General features: G+C 41.8%; 1 protein-coding gene across 6 annotated transcripts in view; it reads left to right on the top strand.

The window, feature by feature from the left end:
• The window catches only part of LOC107745096 (zinc finger protein 609-like), a 93,140-nt gene extending 74,034 nt beyond the window's left edge, over window positions 1-19,106 (top strand). For all 6 annotated transcript variants that reach the window (XM_016558927.1, XM_016558928.1, XM_016558926.1 and 3 more), the window contains 7 exons: window positions 614-839; window positions 11,112-11,199; window positions 13,063-15,394; window positions 15,515-15,932; window positions 16,075-16,410; window positions 16,565-16,643; window positions 17,583-19,106. In XM_016558927.1, coding sequence (XP_016414413.1) covers window positions 614-839; window positions 11,112-11,199; window positions 13,063-15,394; window positions 15,515-15,932; window positions 16,075-16,410; window positions 16,565-16,638 — 3,474 coding nt within the window. In that variant the 3' untranslated portion in view covers window positions 16,639-16,643; window positions 17,583-19,106. The remainder of the gene's footprint in view (window positions 1-613; window positions 840-11,111; window positions 11,200-13,062; window positions 15,395-15,514; window positions 15,933-16,074; window positions 16,411-16,564; window positions 16,644-17,582) is intronic.
• The last annotated feature ends 707 nt before the right edge of the window (window positions 19,107-19,813 follow it).

Genomic DNA, 19,813 nt, shown 5'->3' with positions numbered 1-19,813 from the left:
TTATTTATGTATATACTGTATTCTATATATAGTACCAGTCAAATGTGTGGACACACAAATGGGAAAGTGTCCAAACTTTTGACTGGTACTGTACTATAATATACACAAAGAATATCGGCCGATATATCGATATCTTTTTACTCCCTTATATCGGTATCGGCCCCAAAAAAACCCATATCGGTCGGGCTCTAATATATATATATTTGTTTTTTTATGTGTGTGGGTTAGTTATATATTTATATATTACTATTTATATAATGCTATTTATGGATTTATTACAGATGGTGGTTAAAATACAGTAGTAATTGAATGCTTTTTAATCATCCTACGGGTGTGATTCCTCTCGCAGTTTTAACGAACAATGGTTTGACGTGGTTCTATTATGAGTTTATTTTCACTCGCTAACTGAATGCTTTCTGTAATCTCCCGCAGATGGAGTCTCCGGTCTCCACGCCGGCTTAAAGTTGAATAAACTTCAACTTTACTGTTCAGTCCACTGATGTCACACTCATTTAGGATGATAAAGTTTATTGTCACGAACAATGGTTTGACGTGGTTCTATTATGAGTTTATTTTCACTCGCTAACTGAATGCTTTCTGTAATCTCCCGCAGATGGAGTCTCCGGTCTCCACGCCGGCTCCGCCACCGCTCCACCTCCTCGCTCCTGTCGGCAACAGCGACATCTCCTCCTCGTGTGAGCAGATCATGGTCCGCACGCGCTCTGTGGCTGTCAGCACCTCTGACGTGGCTCTGGCCACCGAGCCCGAGTGTCTGGGTCCCTGTGAGCCTGGCACCAGCGTCAACCTGGAGGGCATCGTCTGGCAGGAGACCGAGGACGGTAAGGACCCGAGCCAGATGGATGTTACATGCTGTCGGTTAAACATTTAATCACTGTTATATTTAATGCCTCGATTTGGGGGAAAAGCTAATTGCAATTTTTCTGCGAGTTGTGATTTACAATGCTTCAGGTTTTCTATGTTTGTTTGTAGGGTTGCACAGTTTGGCAAAAAATTATTTAGTAGCTATTTAAATCTGCAGGGAGCCCTTAGAGTTTCTCTCTTGTTTGTTAGTGCTTCTCAATACAATTTTGGGAAGACGATTGGGGCCATGTTGTGTTTTCAAATGCACATTATAAGTGTCCCAAACGAGCCGCTCTTGAGATGCTGAAAACACTGGATCATGAGCTGCTCATGTGTAAATGAACACAGAGCCGCACTTATTATCATGAACTAAAACTTAAAACACACCCAAAAAAACATTTTCTTTATTTAAAATAAAATTAATTAAAATTAAATATAAAAACATTTTATTTCAGCTAGTTGCTAAAAAAAACTAAAACTAAAATTACTTAAATTTTAACTAAAATTAATAAACTAAAAACAGTGTTTTAAACAGTTTTAGTATCACTATAATTTTTTTTAAATAGTTTGATTTTACATATATTTATATAATTTTAAAGTTTTTGTAATTTTGTTGTTTTTGTCAAATGTATTAGTTTTAGTTTTTTTTTTGTCTATATAGTTTTAATTCGTTTTTATTTCAGTTTGTTATTTTAGTACATCAAGTTAAACTAAAAAAAAAATAAGAAGAAAAGTTTTTTTTAATATATAAAACGTTATGGCAGTTAACATTTGTCAAGTAACTGTTTATTTTTTTTTATGGTTTTAGTTAACTATAATAACCCTGAATATAAAAATAAAATCTCATTCAAAATATCAACAAAGACTAATATATCTATAATACTAAAATAACACACAATCGCACTAAGCCATATCGTGATTTTGGTTTTATTTTGATTACTCAAAATCCTTAAATGTGCAGAAAATGGTTTTAAGATTTTTTCTATTTTCCGCCACACTGAAAGAATTGGATCATGTCCTTTCACTAAAGCCCTGCCCTCTAAAAACTTTAACGATTGGCTAGTTCTCTGATTGGCTGACGCTCAGATTCTGTGATTTCTCAGGATGCTATGCAGCTAGCAAGGATGTTTAATATGTGGTTTCCCAAAAAATGCTCGCAGGATATTGTGCGTATATATAAATAATCAAGCCTTTTTTGTGCTTGTTACCCATCTGGTGAAGCGCACACTAGGGAGAACACACTTATATTTGCTTTGTTTTGCTTCCTGGACAATACTTCCAGCTTGGCTTTGCTCTGGAGCAGGTGATTGACTGAAATGCTGCTGTTTGCCTCATTACGCAACGCTTTTTCTCCCATAAAACTGACGTTCTTTATCCAGGACTGGTGCCAAACTGTTTAGATCTGCATGTCAGGACTGAGTCGCTGTAGTCATTAGCCATTTGTGTGTGTCTGTGCTGTAAACAAACAAAATCCAGACATTGCAGTTTGTTTTCTCCATCTGATAAAGCTTAACCTTTCTTGGTTTTTCTTCCCCAGTCCTCTCAAGTTTGTGTGTTTGTGTTATTTGCTTTTTGCCAAACACTCCCTTTGGGCGAGTTTTATTTTAGCGGGCATTTATAGGCAAATTAACCTAACAATAGAGGTCCTGTTTTAGCAGGCTAATGGTACTGTATGTTGTAACACGAGCAAGTCTTGCTCTGCTATTTGGCTGATGTCTGTTATTCGAACACCCGGCCATGTTTCCTCTTTGTTGCGATTAATGCAGAATCGCTGTGACTGACAATTTCAGACAAGGTCAAAAGGCACCGTGCAGGTCTCATGGCATTTGACAAATGCAGAAAATAAGCCAGAGGAAAGTCTGAAAGTGCCTTCAGAGAGGGTCACGGGAATGAGCAGTAACAGCCAGACCAGCATGCCTTGCAGTTGGATGCTGCGGAGTTGTTAGAGACGTCTCTGTTTGGATGCCAGGAGGCTTCCTAAGCTCTTTGGAGAGTTGTGTAATAGATGGACTTCTGGGTTATTGGTCCATCTCATGTACTGTGGCTTAAATAACACTAGTGTGGTGTTTATGAAGTTTATACGAGGCGGTATTATTATAGTTTTGAATTGGTAGTTTTAAGTTTTTATGTGCACTTAAATTTCAAAATTTGTACTTTTGATTTGGTTTCGTTTTCACGGAAATACTTTACAATAAGGTCTTTTTTTATTTTTTACAGCATGTTAGTTAATAAAAAAGTTAGGCTATTCATTGTTTGTTTAGAGTGAGATGGACTTCTGGGTTATTGGTCCATCTCATGTACTGTGGCTTAAATAACACTAGTGTGGTGTTTATGAAGTTTATACGAGGCGGTATTATTATAGTTTTGAATTGGTAGTTTTAAGTTTTTATGTGCACTTAAATTTCAAAATTTTTACTTTTGATTTGGATTCGTTTTGACGGAAATACTTTACAATAAAGTCTTATGTTTTAACATTAGTTAACATGAACTTTTTTTTTTTTTTTACAGCATGTTCGTTAATAAAAAAGTTAGGCTATTCATTGTTTGTTTAGAGTGCATTGACTTATTGTTGTAGTAAATTAAATTAACATTAACTGAGATTAATAAATGCTATAGGTCATTGTTTGTTCATGTTAACTAATGCAGTTAACGGATGTTAACAAATTAAACCTTATTATAAACTGTGGTGATACCGTTTTCACTCCATCATTTAGCTTTAATCTTAATGCTGCCAAAGTTAAATGCATTTGACTGAACTAATCTGGTACACTTGCTGAACTGTTATAATTTTATTTACTCTAGTGTTATTGCTATGTAGTTGCATTCTTTTTTTTAATGCAAGTGGGTCGTGAAATTCAAGTTTTCTAATATTCATCTAAAACTTTATTTTATTTTGTCCGTTTTGGAGTCATGAAAATGTGTTTGTTTAGTGTTTTTTTCAATAATGTTAGTTTTTCTACTAGGCTATAGCTTGTATTTAGTTTTTTTGTTAATGAATGATAACTGATTCAGCAAGGATCAGTAATGGCTTTTGTGGTGAAAATTGACAGGTCTTGTAGTTGTAGGTGTTGGCAATCAGAATAAATCCCCCCAGCTAATAGAAATGTACTTGTACAGCTGGCTAGTTTTTCTGCATCACTGGTGCATGAATTATTCTGCATATGTATGGGATTTGTCAATCGCAATATGGCAATCGTCTAAAACGTTGCATTCTGTTTAACTAAAGTCGTGTTCATTTGCACCTAAAGGCTAAACAACCTCTTTGCATTGTAATTTGACTACCAAACACTGACCTTTGGGGTGGCAGTATTTAAAGGGAACCATGCGGATCAAAGATCGGCCTCCTCCTGGGCTGTCAGTGTGAGGAGATGGAAGTGCCCCTGACCTGGCAACCCAGACCCTCCTCCATCAGCCTGTGACAGCTCATCAAAACCAGAGCAACTAACAGGAGGTTCACGGAGCGGAGACGGTAGATTGGGCAAGGAAGCAAGAAGCTCAGAGAAAGTGACATATTTTGCAAGAGCAGGGTAGCAACATGCATTTCTATGCCAGGAGTCTGGTCTCTTGTCGACCCCACCTGCTGACACTCTCAAATGTCAGCCTCAAATCTTCCAGTGCTTTATGGATCCTGGAGTTCCTTGCCAAAAAAACATCCCTGTGGTGGGCTGGCGCGACTCTTGCTTGGCTTTGGCAAAACTACCGCAGTGTTTGCCAGGCTGGAGTTGTTCCGATTCCTGAGTCCGGGAGGCAAACCTCTACTCACGCATACCAGGTCCTTGCTGTCCTTTGTGCCAGTATCTTTGAGCAAGTTCTCTCTTTTTATTGGGAGATGGCCATAACCAGTCCTGTGTTCAGCATCTTCAAAGCATGATGTTCTGGTGTTTAAATAAGCCTTAACCACAAGTCCTTCGTCTTTTCCAGAAAAAGGGGTTGTGAAACAAGTCTTTAAAGGAAAATGGCGAAGGAGATAAGACAGACTTTGCTCTGGAGAACAGCCAGACCTTTCCAAACAATTAGAGGTTGTTTACTTTGCCGTGAGGAGGTCCTTGGAGCTGTCTAAAAGCTTTTCTCTTGGTGGCACATTTCCACCTCTCCAACCGGCGTGTCTTGTCATAAACACGGTGGAGTCGTCCAAATCCAGAGCAGAAGTCTAGTGTCGTGGCTATTGTCCCCTTTTCCGAAGGAATGTAATGAAGACAGACACTTGACATGTGGATGTCGGTTCAGGCAAGCTGGTCTGGAAAATGCACAAAGAGCCCTGTTGGGCTGTCATGTTTGCCCTGGAGAGTGTGGTATTCATTCCTTTTCTTAGTCCCTCTTGTCTCTTTCTTTTCTCTGTCAGTCAGACGGACCTCGCCGAGCCAAGCGCATACAGAATGCCAGATCTAGCCTGTCTTTTTCTCTCTCAGTTTGTGGTCAAGCTTCTTCAACTCGGCCTTGCTCTGCTTTTGGTTATGTTCCACACTTCCCTTTTCGTCTCTTCCCTTTTTCCTCAGATCTTCCATCAAAGTCTTTCTCCTCCTCGTCTAACAGCTCTTACATTTCGCAGCGGGGATGCGGCTAGCTTTCTCGGTTCCTGTCAGCGCTTTGGCAGGCTGTCAGTATTGGACAACAATGACCAGATGCAGCTCGTTCTCGCTCTCATTTCTCTTCTGGCTTTTGCAAGCTGAAAATCCGAAACGGATGAAGACATCCTAGCTAAGAACGACCTCAACAGTGTTGACATTAGTTCCTCAGAGCTCTCTTCTGTAATATGAAAGCGTATGGGCAAAGATCGCCTGGGAGCACAGATTCATTGTGTTTATTTTCCAGGTTTGAATGACAAGTTGTGTTGTGTATATGTCACTCTCAGGATACCATCCTCCCGCTTTTACTCAAGGGTTTATAATTGCCACATGGGAACCCTTCGTCGTCCACTGGGAAGAAGTGCTGAGGATGGATGTCTGGGGGGCAGGGGATGTTCTCACCCCTCTGCTGAGCACAAGTTACTCAGCTGTGCCAAATCACTAGTGTGGATATTACAAAAGAAGGGCCCCCTCACGTCCCTCCCTTCACATCCCTTTCTCAGGAGACCTGCTCACCTCGGTCATGTGACCCAGATAATCAGTAGAGGCAGCCACCCGAGCAAACATGTCAAAGTATCACAACCTCATAAAAAAAATCAGATCTTTGACAACCAATTCGGTTCTCAGTTCTTTTTAAGATGACTGCACTAGTCTCGTGCAAAAACCGATGTCAAACAGGAAAATTCGTGTTTGTCTTTTATTAGCATGAGCTTATTTTCGATTCAGGATTTCCTTTATTATATATTTCTTAAGTGGTTTGATGATCATTTCATATGAATATCGAAAATAACGCGCACACACATATTTATATTTATTTGTTCTATTGATTATTTAATCAAAAATGCAGTTCATACAAGGTGTATGATGGGCATTTTTTACTTCTTAAATTTCGTGTTATCTCGTGATGTGACTCCAAAAAGAAAGAAAGAAAAAGTAATAAAGATGTGTACACTTATGTCATTCATGGTGTAACATTTTTTATTTATTTATTGTGATTTGTACACCACTTGAGTCATTTAATTGAATTCACTGAATAAACTTTTCTTTATTGTGGACACAATCTTTTGTAGTATATATGTTTAATTTAGCTGTTGTGTGCATTATATTCTTCTGTCTCTATATTCTATATCCTATTTGTTTAACAACCTCTTGCTTCTGCTCTCTGTCTTTGCCCATGTGTCCAAAAATGGGGCTAATCCCAAATTAATCAGACACCGTAACTTCTGAAACACCCTTGAATACGGACACTCCGTGAGCTTGAGCTCTCATGAGTGACTTGTTAGCCTGCCTTTGTCTCACCTGGTCACACTGATGCCCTTTTCCACCCACTTTCGATCCATTTGACTTTCAGACAGTGAAAAGAGGGGCTACGGGGAATGACGAGTTAAAAGAGAATGGGAAAGGAGGTGCTGGGTCAATGCCGGTGGACCTGCAGTCTTGCCCCCTCCCCACACCCAGTGGGACACTGGGGCAGATTACGGGGACCATGCTTGCCCATTAATGAAACTCTTTGCAGGAGAAATTAGACTGGTGACCCAGGCGGTGAGGGCCCCTATGCTTCCCCCCTTTTCTCTTTTGGGCTTGTTAGTTCTTTGTTGCCAATAGGATACTCTTTGATGGGGCTATTGGGGGAAGGTTGAACTAAGGGGCCTTAAGCAATGGCGATGACCCCTTTATTGCTCGGAGACAAGGGCACTGTGTGGAAACGGGATATAAGATGACAAGTGCACTGTTCTTTGGGTGAAGGGGTGGTGGGATCAGACTTTCATTCTTCCAGTCACTGCCAAGGTTCTATTATAGACTAACCCAAAGAGAGTACTCTTAGCCTCAGTCACTGAATTCAGCATGTTTGTTTATTGTTTTTTTTCTCTTCAAGGCATGCTTTTTTCCATCAATTTGATCTTGGTATTCTTTGGGTGTGGTATAAGGGGTCTTTTTTTGCACGTCGACATCCAGTCTTTTTAAGCTATCGGTTTCCCAATGTCAGTTTCATGTAATGTAGCTTGTGGTTTTATGTTAAAGTGCTACCTGCCCTTCAAACAAAAGTGAAACCAAACAAACAAGAGCCCTCAGTCGACTAGCGTCAATCATTCAGGGCTTTTTAGTGTTTATTTCTTAACTCTGTGAGACAGCAAGCTCTTCTCTTAGCCCCTAAAATGAGCCTGCAGTCTTAGTTTGGACTTGTCTGGCACACCAATTTGCTTCTCTTGGCAGCTAGGCAGCACAGAGGTATGCAAAACAGCCATTGAGAGCCCCGCACAGCGAGTGGGAAAAACAGCCAAGGCGAGCACAATTGAAGCAAGTGCTTTCAGCTTGTTCGCCGTCACGTTTTCCGTGATCCACAGACTCGCAATGATTCATCCTTTCAAAATTTCACCGTGTTAAGGGGCGTACAGTGAAAGTTTGGGCAAGCTCTTGCAAAATCAACAAACAATGACATGGCGCTTTAACATGTTGATGGCTGCAGTGAATCTGTCACGTCGAATCAGCTCAAAGAGTCTGATTTAGCTCAGCGTGATTTGGAGCGAGTGCTCCGCTTAGAGCTGTGGTTTGTTGCAAACCAAGCGGCATTAGGATATGTATTTTTGTTTGTCGATCTGTGCAGATAACCATTTGCAGAACTGCATAAGATTTAACTGGCATAGAGAGGAGGGAAATGTGTAACGTTGAAAGAATTCACCAGATAAGTGGAACCAACTGCCTGAGGCTCCCTTCCCCAGAGAGAGGGAGAGAGTTACAGCTTGGTTAATGATTGGGCGGCTTTCGAGAGTGAATAAACGGCTGCTTCATGAGCAGATGGAAACAAGGTTGGGTTTTATGTCTCATTGTTTGTAGCCGGTTCAAACAGCCCTCCAACCCCCAGTTCTCAGTGCCTCACTTGCCTTAATCTTCACAATTAGGAGCGCTGTCTTAATCTGTCTGCGACCAAACCTGTGAGAACGCCAAGATGATTTACAGGTTATCTGTGACTAATAACAGATGAATGAAGACATGGGGTGTGGGGAGGTTTTTACTATGCTATGTTCATAGCACTGTGAAGTGAGGGATTGTTGGTTTAAGACCAGATTGCCTTTCATATTTCTTGTTTGTTTTAAGGCATTTCTTGTTGGTTAAAGGCTTCGTTTTCTTGGTGTAGCATGCAGAGTTTTGGTTCTCAGAACATTCTGGGAATGTCAAATTAGGTTATTAAAAAAAAACGAACCTATAGAGAACATTCTATGAGTTTTTCATTAGGTTGTTACTAGACACATTCCTGCAACATCTTAGAACCTTAGTTTTGGTTATAAAAATAAAACCTAAAAGTAAGTTCTTATTGGGTTGTCACACAAAAAACATCCTGCAACATTGATTAAACACGTTTATGTTTAAGAAAAAAAAACCTAAAGAGAAATTTCTTAAATCACTTATTGGTTCCCAGAAAAATGACCAAACAGGAACCAAACGCTAACATTAAGGGAACATTCTATGTTTGCTGGGAAGACCGTTTGTGTTTGGTAAACATTAGGAGGCTGTCGGTCTGAACAGGTCAGGGCTTCCATTTACAGAATTAAGCACCTACTGTGGAAATATGAGCCATGCGGGAGAATTTGCAGCCACACCTGCAGTTATACAGCAGACATTGTGTGAGCGAGTGGCTGCACTCTCTCTTTGCTTAAATCACTTATTGGTTCCCAGAAAAATGACCAAACAGGAACCAAACGCTAACATTAAGGGAACATTCTATGTTTGCTGGGAAGACCGTTTGTGTTTGGTAAACATTAGGAGGCTGTCGGTCTGAACAGGTCAGGGCTTCCATTTACAGAATTAAGCACCTACTGTGGAAATATGAGCCATGCGGGAGAATTTGCAGCCACACCTGCAGTTATACAGCAGACATTGTGTGAGCGGGTGCACTCTCTCTTTGCTTATAAAAACTAAAGTAGTCTGCAGTAAAGGTCTCCGGTGCAAGGGTGCAAATGTCGCTTCAAAGCTGACGTCTAGTGCTCAGGTTTCGTCAAGAGACTTGCTGACACGTAGAGGTCACTGGCAGGGAAGGTGAGCTACACACATACATATTTTCTGTACGTCGCAGTGTTTTCCCTTTGGCTGTGTGGCACACCTGTGTCATAATACTCTTTATTATTTCTGGAAGTGAGTGCACACCTGTTTCCCAGCCTGTACTGTATTGGGTTGTTTGAGTCTGTTTTAATGAGGCTTTGAAACCAAAAGAATCAGACAGGGTTACAATTACAGCTTCCTTTTTATAGGGTGCTGGAATTTAAGTCCTTGCGCTGCGTGCCATTAGAAATAGTATTATACGTTTCAGAGAATGACACTGAATTGGAAGATTGGTTAACTTTGCAATTCACCTTGCACCACCGTTGGTGGTCCAGTTTCAGTGGTAACGATTTCCATTCAAACAACAGCTGATGTCATGCTAATTGTTAGCAGATGTAGTGGTATTTTGTACAAAAGGCCAATTATCGACATTTCCCATTTGGAGACATGATTAGAGTATTCTGCTCAATTTCCCCACTTGTGTCATTGAGATGGAATGAGCGCCGTTGCAGTGGCTGCTCACAGTTGCCAGTTGTCAAGGAAACGCAGCGTGAAAGGCAGAACTAAACACATGGAGGGTTTTTGTCTCCCTTTGCAGTCGACTGCAGTGTGAAATTTTTATTGCCTGGCACCTCTTGATAAGCTGTTTTAGAAGCAGGCAATTGATGCCCCATTGAGAATAGCACCTTGCAGCTTGAAATCAAACAGATATCTCATGTGCTTTGTCAGTCATAATGAGAGGTTACAGAGACTGTACTCAAAAGCACCACAGATCAATTTTGTGCGGCGTTTGGGAAGGTCAGTTGCTTGATTGTTGTGTGTGTGCGGTGGAATTGCATTGTGGGTGGCTGAGGAGTTGGGTCTTCCAGGCACTTGATGTTTCCTGATACTACATCTTTAAAAAAATGATAGCTGCTGCCACCTGGTGTTAACAAATGAGGTTCAGTAAGTGTAGACTAATTTCCTGTTGCTCTTTTGGCACTCTGAACATTTTGTTGTGCTAAATGTCAAGCAGATGGCACACAACCTGCAGGAAGCTGAGATTGAAGTTGACAGATCTGGGAATCCTGGATGTGGATGAAGCTTTTTGGACCGATTCCAATCCAAAACAAACACAAAACATATATAGAGTCCCTGCATACTGCAGAAATGTCAGATGAAGGACATGGGCTGACTAGTGTTCCCCACCACCCTTTCTTTACCTCTCTCTATCCTTTACATTCCCTGCATACTAACAGCTTTTTGTGCACCCTGCTGTTCCTGTCGTCTTTATACAGGAGGTGTTCTAGATTTGGACATCTGTGCTGAGGAATGTAAAATCGGCAGTATACTTGTGCCAACAAGCACTCATTTATCTTTTTTGCCAACTCTCACTCGTGTAGATCAAGAACTAATGCTTAAATTGTGCACATTGCATTGCATCCAAACCTAGTCTGGGTAAAAGATCCCCAATAAGATCTTTGACTTGAGATGATCTCAGCTGTAGTTTTGTCTTGTCCTTATTGTTGATCTGTTTAACAGATGATTGCAGTTTGCTAAAAGATGCATTCGTTCAGCTCCAGTAAAAGAAACCATCACTTGAAACTTTGTTATATGTGTTTCAGTAGTTGAAGTCTTATTTCTTATATTAATGTTTTTTTTTTGCAGGTATGCTGGTTGTAAATGTTACCTGGAGGAACAAGACGTATGTGGGCACACTTTTAGACTGCACTCGACATGACTGGGCGCCCCCACGGTAAGCCTGTACTGTTTGCAGGGTAAATTCAACCTAATTTACAAATGCATATGTTCAGTTTGCTATGAAGCCAGTCCCTCTTAGAATGTGACACAGTTTTGCCAAAGAAATTCAGTGTAAAGACATTTTTTTGAAACAATAAATCTGTTTGAATTAATTCTGCCTGCTACATACTCCTGATAGACCCTCTCATCATCTCCTCTGGGCTTTTTTGTGCTGCCATTGCAGTAATGAAGGAAACATTGGAGGGTAATGTCTCAAAACGCCCCCCTGCTGACACCCACTTTTTGAAATGCAACATCATGAAGGAATTGATTTCTCCCAGCCCCCCTTTTTTCTTTTCTCCTCCTTGCATCGATCTAAAGCAGCAGTAGTCCCTCACAGACCAGCATTTCAGTTACGATTCTACTGGGTCCTAATGCCATGAACGTCTTGCCTGAGACAATGGCTTGAGGCAATAATAGTGTTTTCAGGTCTGAAGGAGGCATCTTTTTGACCTTGCAAATGTTTTTTTACAGTACAGACACTCCAACACTTAGCTATGTTTTTTTTTCATGCTGTATCCTGCCCAAGGTCAGATACCAGCACTGCATGGCACAAATAATTTGCTGTGCATAAAGCTGTGTACATTTAAGAGACTCTGCCTCAGGAGGTATCTTGTAATTTCTAATCGTAATGTTCCAGAAAAGGCTGTATTTCCATGGTGCACTTTATCTGCTGGCTGCAGGAGGCTTCAGGCAAACATTACTAACACAGCATTAGCCCCTGGGGAGAGTACCGGTGAAGATGATGCAGTGCATTCATATAAGAGAGTTTCTTCCGTATGTTTGCTTTCCAGTCAGAGCTACTTTGAGTCACATATAGTCCCTGGAACAGGTTAAAGCAATTAAAGATGAATGGAAAAGTCATTCCTGTATTATTTTTTTTTACTTTTAACAATCACCAATGCAGAAGCCTCCATTGACAGATCTGACTCTTACGATGGACATCTCGAGTACTCTGAAGTGACAGTGATGATTTGGGTGTTAACTTGTGGTCCAGTTAGTTAAGAGGGGGGAGGGAGTGACCACTTGCAAAATTGTACACAGTGACTTGAAGCACCATCTGAAAATCATGCATTGAGACTTTGATAAAACAGCAACATGTCATAAAATTGTTGTAAAACCAACAATTGAAAAACAGACCATATCTAGTTCCTTCTAACCCCCAGGAAATCTCCTCAGTTGATGATAATGCACATTCCTGTTTGACAGACAGTTTTTTTTCCCTGTTAAAAATCTTTTAACATTACATATCAGCCTATGATATATATCATCTTGTCATGCTGCTGGTCCTAGAAATCTCAGTTCTGTTCTGAGGACTGGGGGCCTTGAGGAAGCTTCCTTAACTGCTTTTGTTTTACTACGGTTTAATGCCTGTGCTTTGATCGAGCTCTCTGGTTGCTCTTGCCTCTGATTCTGTTGGAGGATGTTATCACACTGCATCTAATCAGCAGCCAGGTCACCCTGGCTTAATCCTGCAGCAGTGTGGCAATGCATGCAATTCATCAGAACAAGCATTGCTGTCGAGATCAGGGATAACAAGAGGATAAAAACGCGCAGCACGTTGCTGGCTCTCCAGGGCCCAATGGAGAAGCACTTATAGCATCCAAATGGAGAGGCTGATTTAGAAGAGAGGCCATCTCTCATCCGTGAGAAAATCTGCAGCACTGTTAGCACCCTTTGTGGTTTGCAGATAATTGTGAGAGTTTTAGGCAGAAAGTGGACGGCGCTTATTTTTTTGATTGATGATTCTGAATGCAATGTCAATGGAAGATTTCTTTTTCATATTGAATTTAAATTTTTTTTCCTTCTGCTTCCTCAGGTTCTGTGAATCACCCACAAGTGACCTGGAGATGAGAAATGGCCGTGGACGGGGTAAAAGAATTAGGCCCAATAGCAATACACCAGTCAATGAGAACAGCAACTCCTCTGATAACAAAGGCAGCAACAACAGCAAGACTCGAGCCGCATCCAACAGCAAAGGGCGACGGGGCAGTCAGAATTCCTCTGAGCGGCGCACCCCACCAAATAGCAACACTGAGGATGTAAAAGCTAGTCCTTCATCTGCTAACAAACGCAAGAACAAACCTGCCTCAGACATGGAGCCCAATTCCAGTTCAGAGGACACTAAGGGTAGCAAACGTATGCGCACCAATTCAAACAGCGGAATACCTCATACTGTTCTTCCCCTCTCCAACATCAAAGCTGAATCCTTGCCTCCCTCTTTGGATCGCAGCTGCCCCTCACCGGTGCTCATTGACTGCCCCCATCCCAACTGCAACAAGAAGTACAAGCACATTAACGGCCTGAAGTATCACCAGGCTCGTGCACACAATGATGATGACATCAAGCTGGACATAGATGGCGATAGTGAGTATGGTGAGGACTCCACTTTGCACCCTGAGCCAGGCAGTTGCAATGGTGCATCCATTTCTCAGAAGGGCTGTGCATCTCCTGCACGGTCAGTCACCCCGAAAGGCAGAGGATTTGATGCCCAGAGCCCATCACCATCATCAGGAAAGTTCAGCTCCAAGCAGCCTGGTAAAAAGAAACCAGAGGCTGAGCATGATTCTGGTGTGCCCATGGATGGTGGTGAAGATGGCCCATGTCTTACAGATGAGACAAGCAATGATGGCATTGATGATAAAAGAGGCTTGGACAAAGCTAAGAAGTCTGGCAGTGGTACCAAGGCAGACAAGCTCACTCAGAAGGCAATAAAGTCAGCAAGGCCCCTGGTTTCTTCTTTACCTCCACAGCAGTTGTACGCCTTACCACCCTCTGGCTTCCCTGCCCCCAATTCTGGCTCCTCCTCCAGTATAGGCTCTGTGGTCCAGTCCATTAGCAAGAGTCCCCAAATAAAAACCATTCAAACCAAACCTGCAGTAATGGGAGATCCCTCATTGAACCCAGCCTTGGGCAGCTCTAAGGACAAGAAAAAGAAAGATAAGAAAAAGAAGGAGGGCAGTAAGGAAGGAGACAGTCCAAAAGCCCCTGGGAAAGGAGGGAAACCTGAAGGAGGCAAGAGCCCATATTCTGAGAGCTCAGACCAAGGCAGCAAGAGTGAGGGGCTGTTAAATGGATCCACAGATCCACATCAAAGTCGGCTAGCCAGCATGAAAGCAGAGGCAGACAAAATCTACAGCTTTTCGGACAATTCTCCCAGTCCTTCTATTGGTGTGGCCAGTCGGATAGAAAGTGGGGGGATGGCACAACCTCTCACTCCACTTCATGTAGTTACCCAAAATGGGGCAGATAACTCTTCTGTGAAGACCAACAGCCCAGCATACTCGGACATCTCTGATGCAGGGGAAGATGGAGAGGGAAAAGTGGAAGGTGTGAAGGTCAAGTCTGAAGATCAGGCAGGTCGGGAAGGTGCCAAGAAATCCCTGTTCCCATCCCAACCACCAAACAAAGACTCTTCTTATTACCCAGGCTATGAAACGTACTACTCGCCCAATTATGGCAACCCAACCCCCAGTCCAGGAGTCTCTAACACTGTCACATCATTGCAAGATGGTGCAGTGAAGGTGAAAAAAGAGGAATACCCAGAACCAGGGAATGACAAGGGCAAATCAGAGCCACCTGAAGATCGAAAACCAGACATAGGTGCATCCTCTCAACAGCCACAGCAGCCTTCAGTCATTCAGCAACGTTCTAGCATGTTCATGCAGCCCCTCTATTACAATCAGTATGCTTATGTTCCTCCCTATGGCTATTCACCTGATCAGGCCTACCATAACCACCTGATGAACACAAACCCAGCTTACAGGCAGCAGTGTGAGGACCGACAGCGGCAAGCAGCTGAGCAGCATCGTGCCGCAGAGAAGAAATCAGAGGCTGCTCAGAAGGATAGGGAAGCATCCATGAAGTCAGAAGAATGGAAGCAGAAAGCTTCGGTTCCTCCTACCTTGTCTAAAGCGCCAAGTCTCTCAGACTTGGGCAAACCGTCCCCACAGGGCAAGCCCAAAGATCCCTCGGAGCCTGGCAAGTCAGTCATTATCCCCAAAGGAGAAGATGGCAAGGGACAGACCCAGCAAAGTGAGGGGTTGAAAATGAAGCTAAGTGAAGCTGGGCATCATGCGAAGGATGAGCAGAAACCAGGCCATGAGTCTGGGAGATCGGCTATGGAGCAGGCAATGTACATGTACAGACAGGTATTGAACTTAATATGCCTCGAGCATTGCTTAAACATTCTTCTTGTTTCTTTCTACAATACAGTTGTTGAATCTTGGATCTTTCATAATGGGTATTTCAAACTCCACTTTCTTTTTCAGGAGCCAGACTCTCGCCTGTGGCCCTACGTTTACCCAAGCAAGTACCCCGATGCTCAGAAACAGATTGATGAGGAGAGGTGGAAGGAAGAGAGAGAGCGGGATCGTGAACGAGAAAGGGACAGAGATCGGGACAGAGACCGTGAGAGAGACCGGAAAGGCAAAGACGAAAGGCAGCGTTCTAAAGACGCTCCCTCTAGAGAGGAATGCAAGGAAGGGGCAGAACCACGAACTTCATCGGCCTCAGAGGAGCATAGAGTCTTCGGCAAAGATCCACGAGCACATATGCAGTTTTCCTCACATCTGCCGCAGCATCAGTCATATATGTCTTACATGCATGGATACCCTTACGGCCAGGGTTATGACCACAGCCATCCGGGATACAGGGGGATGCCTACTGTCATGATGCAGAATTACCCAGGTAAGTCCATTGTGGAGCTAACTACTTTGAACTAGCTTTTATGTTGATACTTTTGTTTTACACCACCTTAGGAAACATTTAATTTGACCTCTAACTAGGATGCTGATATAAAGGGTCACTATTAATTTCACCCCTTTCCTAGGGTCGTACCTGTCACCAGGGTACTCTTTTTCTCCATATGGCAATAGGATGCCACCTGGAGAGGAGGGTGAAAAAGCTCGTGCCAGTCCTACAGTGAGTGGCAAGTCTGCATCTGAGTCTAAAGCTCTTGATATCCTGCATCAGCATGCTAGCCAATACAAGAGCAAATCGCCCACGGTGGGTGAAAAGACACCCCATGAAAGAGACAGAAGTGGGAGTGAGCGGGAAAGAGATGGTGAACGTCCGAGATCTTCGCCCTCTCAGAGGATCATGCCTTCCCACCATCACTTAGGCTATTCACTACTCCCAGGACAGTACGACCTATCTTATGCTACAGGTAAGCAATAAAAATAGCTTAGTCTAGGTTGACGTAAAGGGATGTTCTGTAAAGTCAGTGTAGACATGTTTCTTTTCATGTGTTAGGACAGAAACCAGTCTTGTCCATGACTGAATTCCTGTTTTAAAAAGTAAGGTGTTTCTCCATCTCACAGGTATCTCCTCTTCAGCCATTGTTGCCAGTCAACAAGCCTCTGCCCCCTCACTTTACCCCCCAGCACGGAGGTGAGAATGGTAAGATGGTTCATCTTTATCTACAAGCACAAAGATTTTACTTCATACATTGTAGGATTGGGCAATATAGCTATATATACAGTATTTTCCACCCCTTTTAAATATCTTAGTGTTTTTGTATTTGCCCTGAAATGGTTTAAAAGGTGTTTTAGCAGAGGAACCATTATTTTGCCAAAAAGCCATTGTTGCTTGGTAGATTCAAAATATTTAAAGCAAACTGTAGTAAATTTTTTTTTTTTTAAATCAAGATAATCAAACAATCATGAAAAATCTTGAATTTTTCACGTTCATCAAACTTAAACAATTACATTCGGATGTTTTGTTTTATGGGCCATGCATAGTGATAAACAACCATATTTACCATATGTATATTTTCCCTAAAGTATTTTAAAGCATGCAAATGCTCTGGGAGGGGGGGCTTCCACATACATTTAGGTGAATCGTTCAGTGTGTTTATTGTTTAAACTAGGCAGTTTAAAAGAACTGAGCTGCAGAAATGAACTGAACCTCCTAACTAATTTTTGCTGCTATAAAAATATGTCTTTATTTTCTTACAAGCCCTGGCACAAGAAGTGGATGTATAACTAGGCTACTCCCGTGGTCTTTAGAAACTTAATGGCCAATAAAAAGCATATTAAAATCATCACAATATTCACAACACAAGTTAATTTTATATTGCTAACAAAATAATATTGATATATTGTGACTAATTCTCTTTGCCTCCCTGGAATTAAGTGCTGTACAGTCTTTGGTGTCCTCTAGTGGTAAAAAAAATTATAATTTTAAAAATTCCCAAGGCCTTTTCATACTGACTACAATAGCCGTTTAAGTCACATTTAATGCAACATGCATTTGTCTACTGTTTACATAAGTTATAATATTGGAAAATACATTATGACATGAAAATATTAATCAATTTTATTCTCATTCCCATTCTAGGGAGAAGTGACTGGCTGTTTTTCTGCAGACATGTGACTGGTTCACATGAGGATGTGATGTGGAGCTTATGACATCAGTTCAATGATGTCCCTGATTTCTTTACGGTTATTTTTCCCTGACTTCCCGGCGTCTTTAACCAACACCGTCAGAGAGGAGACAGTGGATGCTGAGGTTTCTACGTTCACGCCAAACTCCACCTCGGGAAGCGCACATCCGTACACCTCCCTCTCTGTGCTGCTGGCTACATACTCAGGAGAGAGGAGACACAATCTGTCTGCAGAGACGTCATATGATGCGCAAGCTCTCAGAAAAACATGGACCTACAGAGTTTGGGAGATCTTGAATGAACCTGGATGCAAATTCTGGAAATCAGTCACTACATTGTGTTCAAAGCATGGGCAAACTGCTGCTCTAGAGCCATGAAGGATTACCAAGGTTGTTGATGTTTTGTTTTTTTCCCTGAAGGATTCCAGCATCTTGGTTGCCGCTCTTCATCTTCATACACTTACAATCTATTTGTGGATTATGCAAGTGGATAAGGCTTGGTTTTCTTCACTCAGTTCATTCAGGGCAGTAAATTCACGTTCATGTTACCATTGCGAAGCTATCATCAACATACTTGAGAGTAGACAGTTCTTTGTCCAAGAGGCATTTTTCAACGCACTTCTCCGTCTTTAATGTTCATATTTATGTTTATGGATGATGAACAAATTGCTCAAAGTCACTCCATTAACTTAGCATTGGTCGTTTTGCAGTGCAACTGCTTCAATTTGCTTCGCATTGGTCGGTTCAACAGTGACCTGATTTTTAGTTACATGATGGGCCTTCTGACATTTTGGATCATTTTCCGTGTTGTGGATAGAAGATGAAGCATTGGCTGCACTTTGACATGGAGTGCCCCAAAAGGCTTTCCAAAACTTTGACTTCCAGACTGGATTTACGGATTTTTCTGGCCTGTATTGACCGTTATAATGTGCGGAGACAAGGCTATCTGCTTCTCCCAGGCTCTAGATAGTCGTTTGGGACACGATATGTGTGTTTGCCAATGGAGTTACCAGACTCTACTGAACTGTGTTGTCTGGTCACGAACTGAACCTTCACACACGGATACTTTGCTGCTTGCGAATCTCATGCCAGACTGCATGAGTGAAGTCCAAAATGGAGCAAACCTTGAAGGCTTAGAGCGATCCGAGTAAGATAACCCCAAAAGAGGCTTAGAGCCAGCATCCAGCTTCTAGACGACTTCTACTTTGGGTCGGTCGTCCGATCCACATACTCACGAAGCACGAAACAAGGAAGACCTGGAAAAACGTTCCCTCACTTTTTTCTGTACGTCTGCATGGTATAATCCAGCACTCAGTAAAAGCATTAATCCAAACAGAGAGCAATGCGACACAAGCAGGCGTTCGCCCTTTTCTCCCTCACTATGTGCTTTCTGTATATATTGTACAGAGGAATTATTTTAAAAAAAGGTTGTTGGATGCTATCGGATTTTCTTACTCTGTCTCTCTCTTACTTTTTTTTTTTTTTTTTTTATTAAATTCTAGACTGTAGTTACTAGACACTGTAAACAATCTTTCAAATCTTGATTCTATGGCTGTCCCATAACCTGGCTCTCTCTTTCTTTTTTTTTTTTTTTGTCTGTTAGCCTTTTTTTCTACCATTGTTGACATAATATCAACGTTTAGCTGGTATAACGGCTTTATATTGGAAGTGTTTTTTTGTTTTTTTTACTACCTTTTCTACCCCTCCTCTTCAATGTCTAGTTAGTCCCACTCTGCTTTGAAACTGTTCACTTTTGCGTTCACTGAAAGTCAATTTTAATATGACGTCAGGATTTTTTGTCAACACCCCCCCCGCAAAACACATAAGCAATGGTGCGTTCATATATCAGAAGAAAACTAAGTGAAAACCCGAGTCCGGTGCTAGTTTTTCCAGTCCATCATCATGCAGTTATTGTGTGAATGTGAAACTCTCAGGAGAGCATTATTGTAATCTGAGCATTTTAAATCATCCTGGCATGTTCATCGCTCTCGGCTGTATTCAAACTTGATTATTGAACGGCACAGGGAAGAGTACTTAACATAATTTGTTTGTAGTGAAGAGGTGGCTTTTCCCACATGTTAAACATGACAGTTTGTTTTTCATCTCCGTCGTGAGATGACTAGTAAAACAAAAACAGCAAGTCTGCAAGATGGGTTTTTGGCTCCTTAAATTTATAACTGAGCATT

Source organism: Sinocyclocheilus rhinocerous, unplaced genomic scaffold (assembly GCF_001515625.1).
Source record: "Sinocyclocheilus rhinocerous isolate Xijiao unplaced genomic scaffold, SAMN03320098_v1.1 scaffold2966, whole genome shotgun sequence".
NCBI lineage: Eukaryota > Metazoa > Chordata > Actinopteri > Cypriniformes > Cyprinidae > Sinocyclocheilus > Sinocyclocheilus rhinocerous.
The sequence above is the reverse complement of the archived record's forward strand: the minus strand, read 5'-3'. Positions and strand labels throughout refer to the sequence as shown.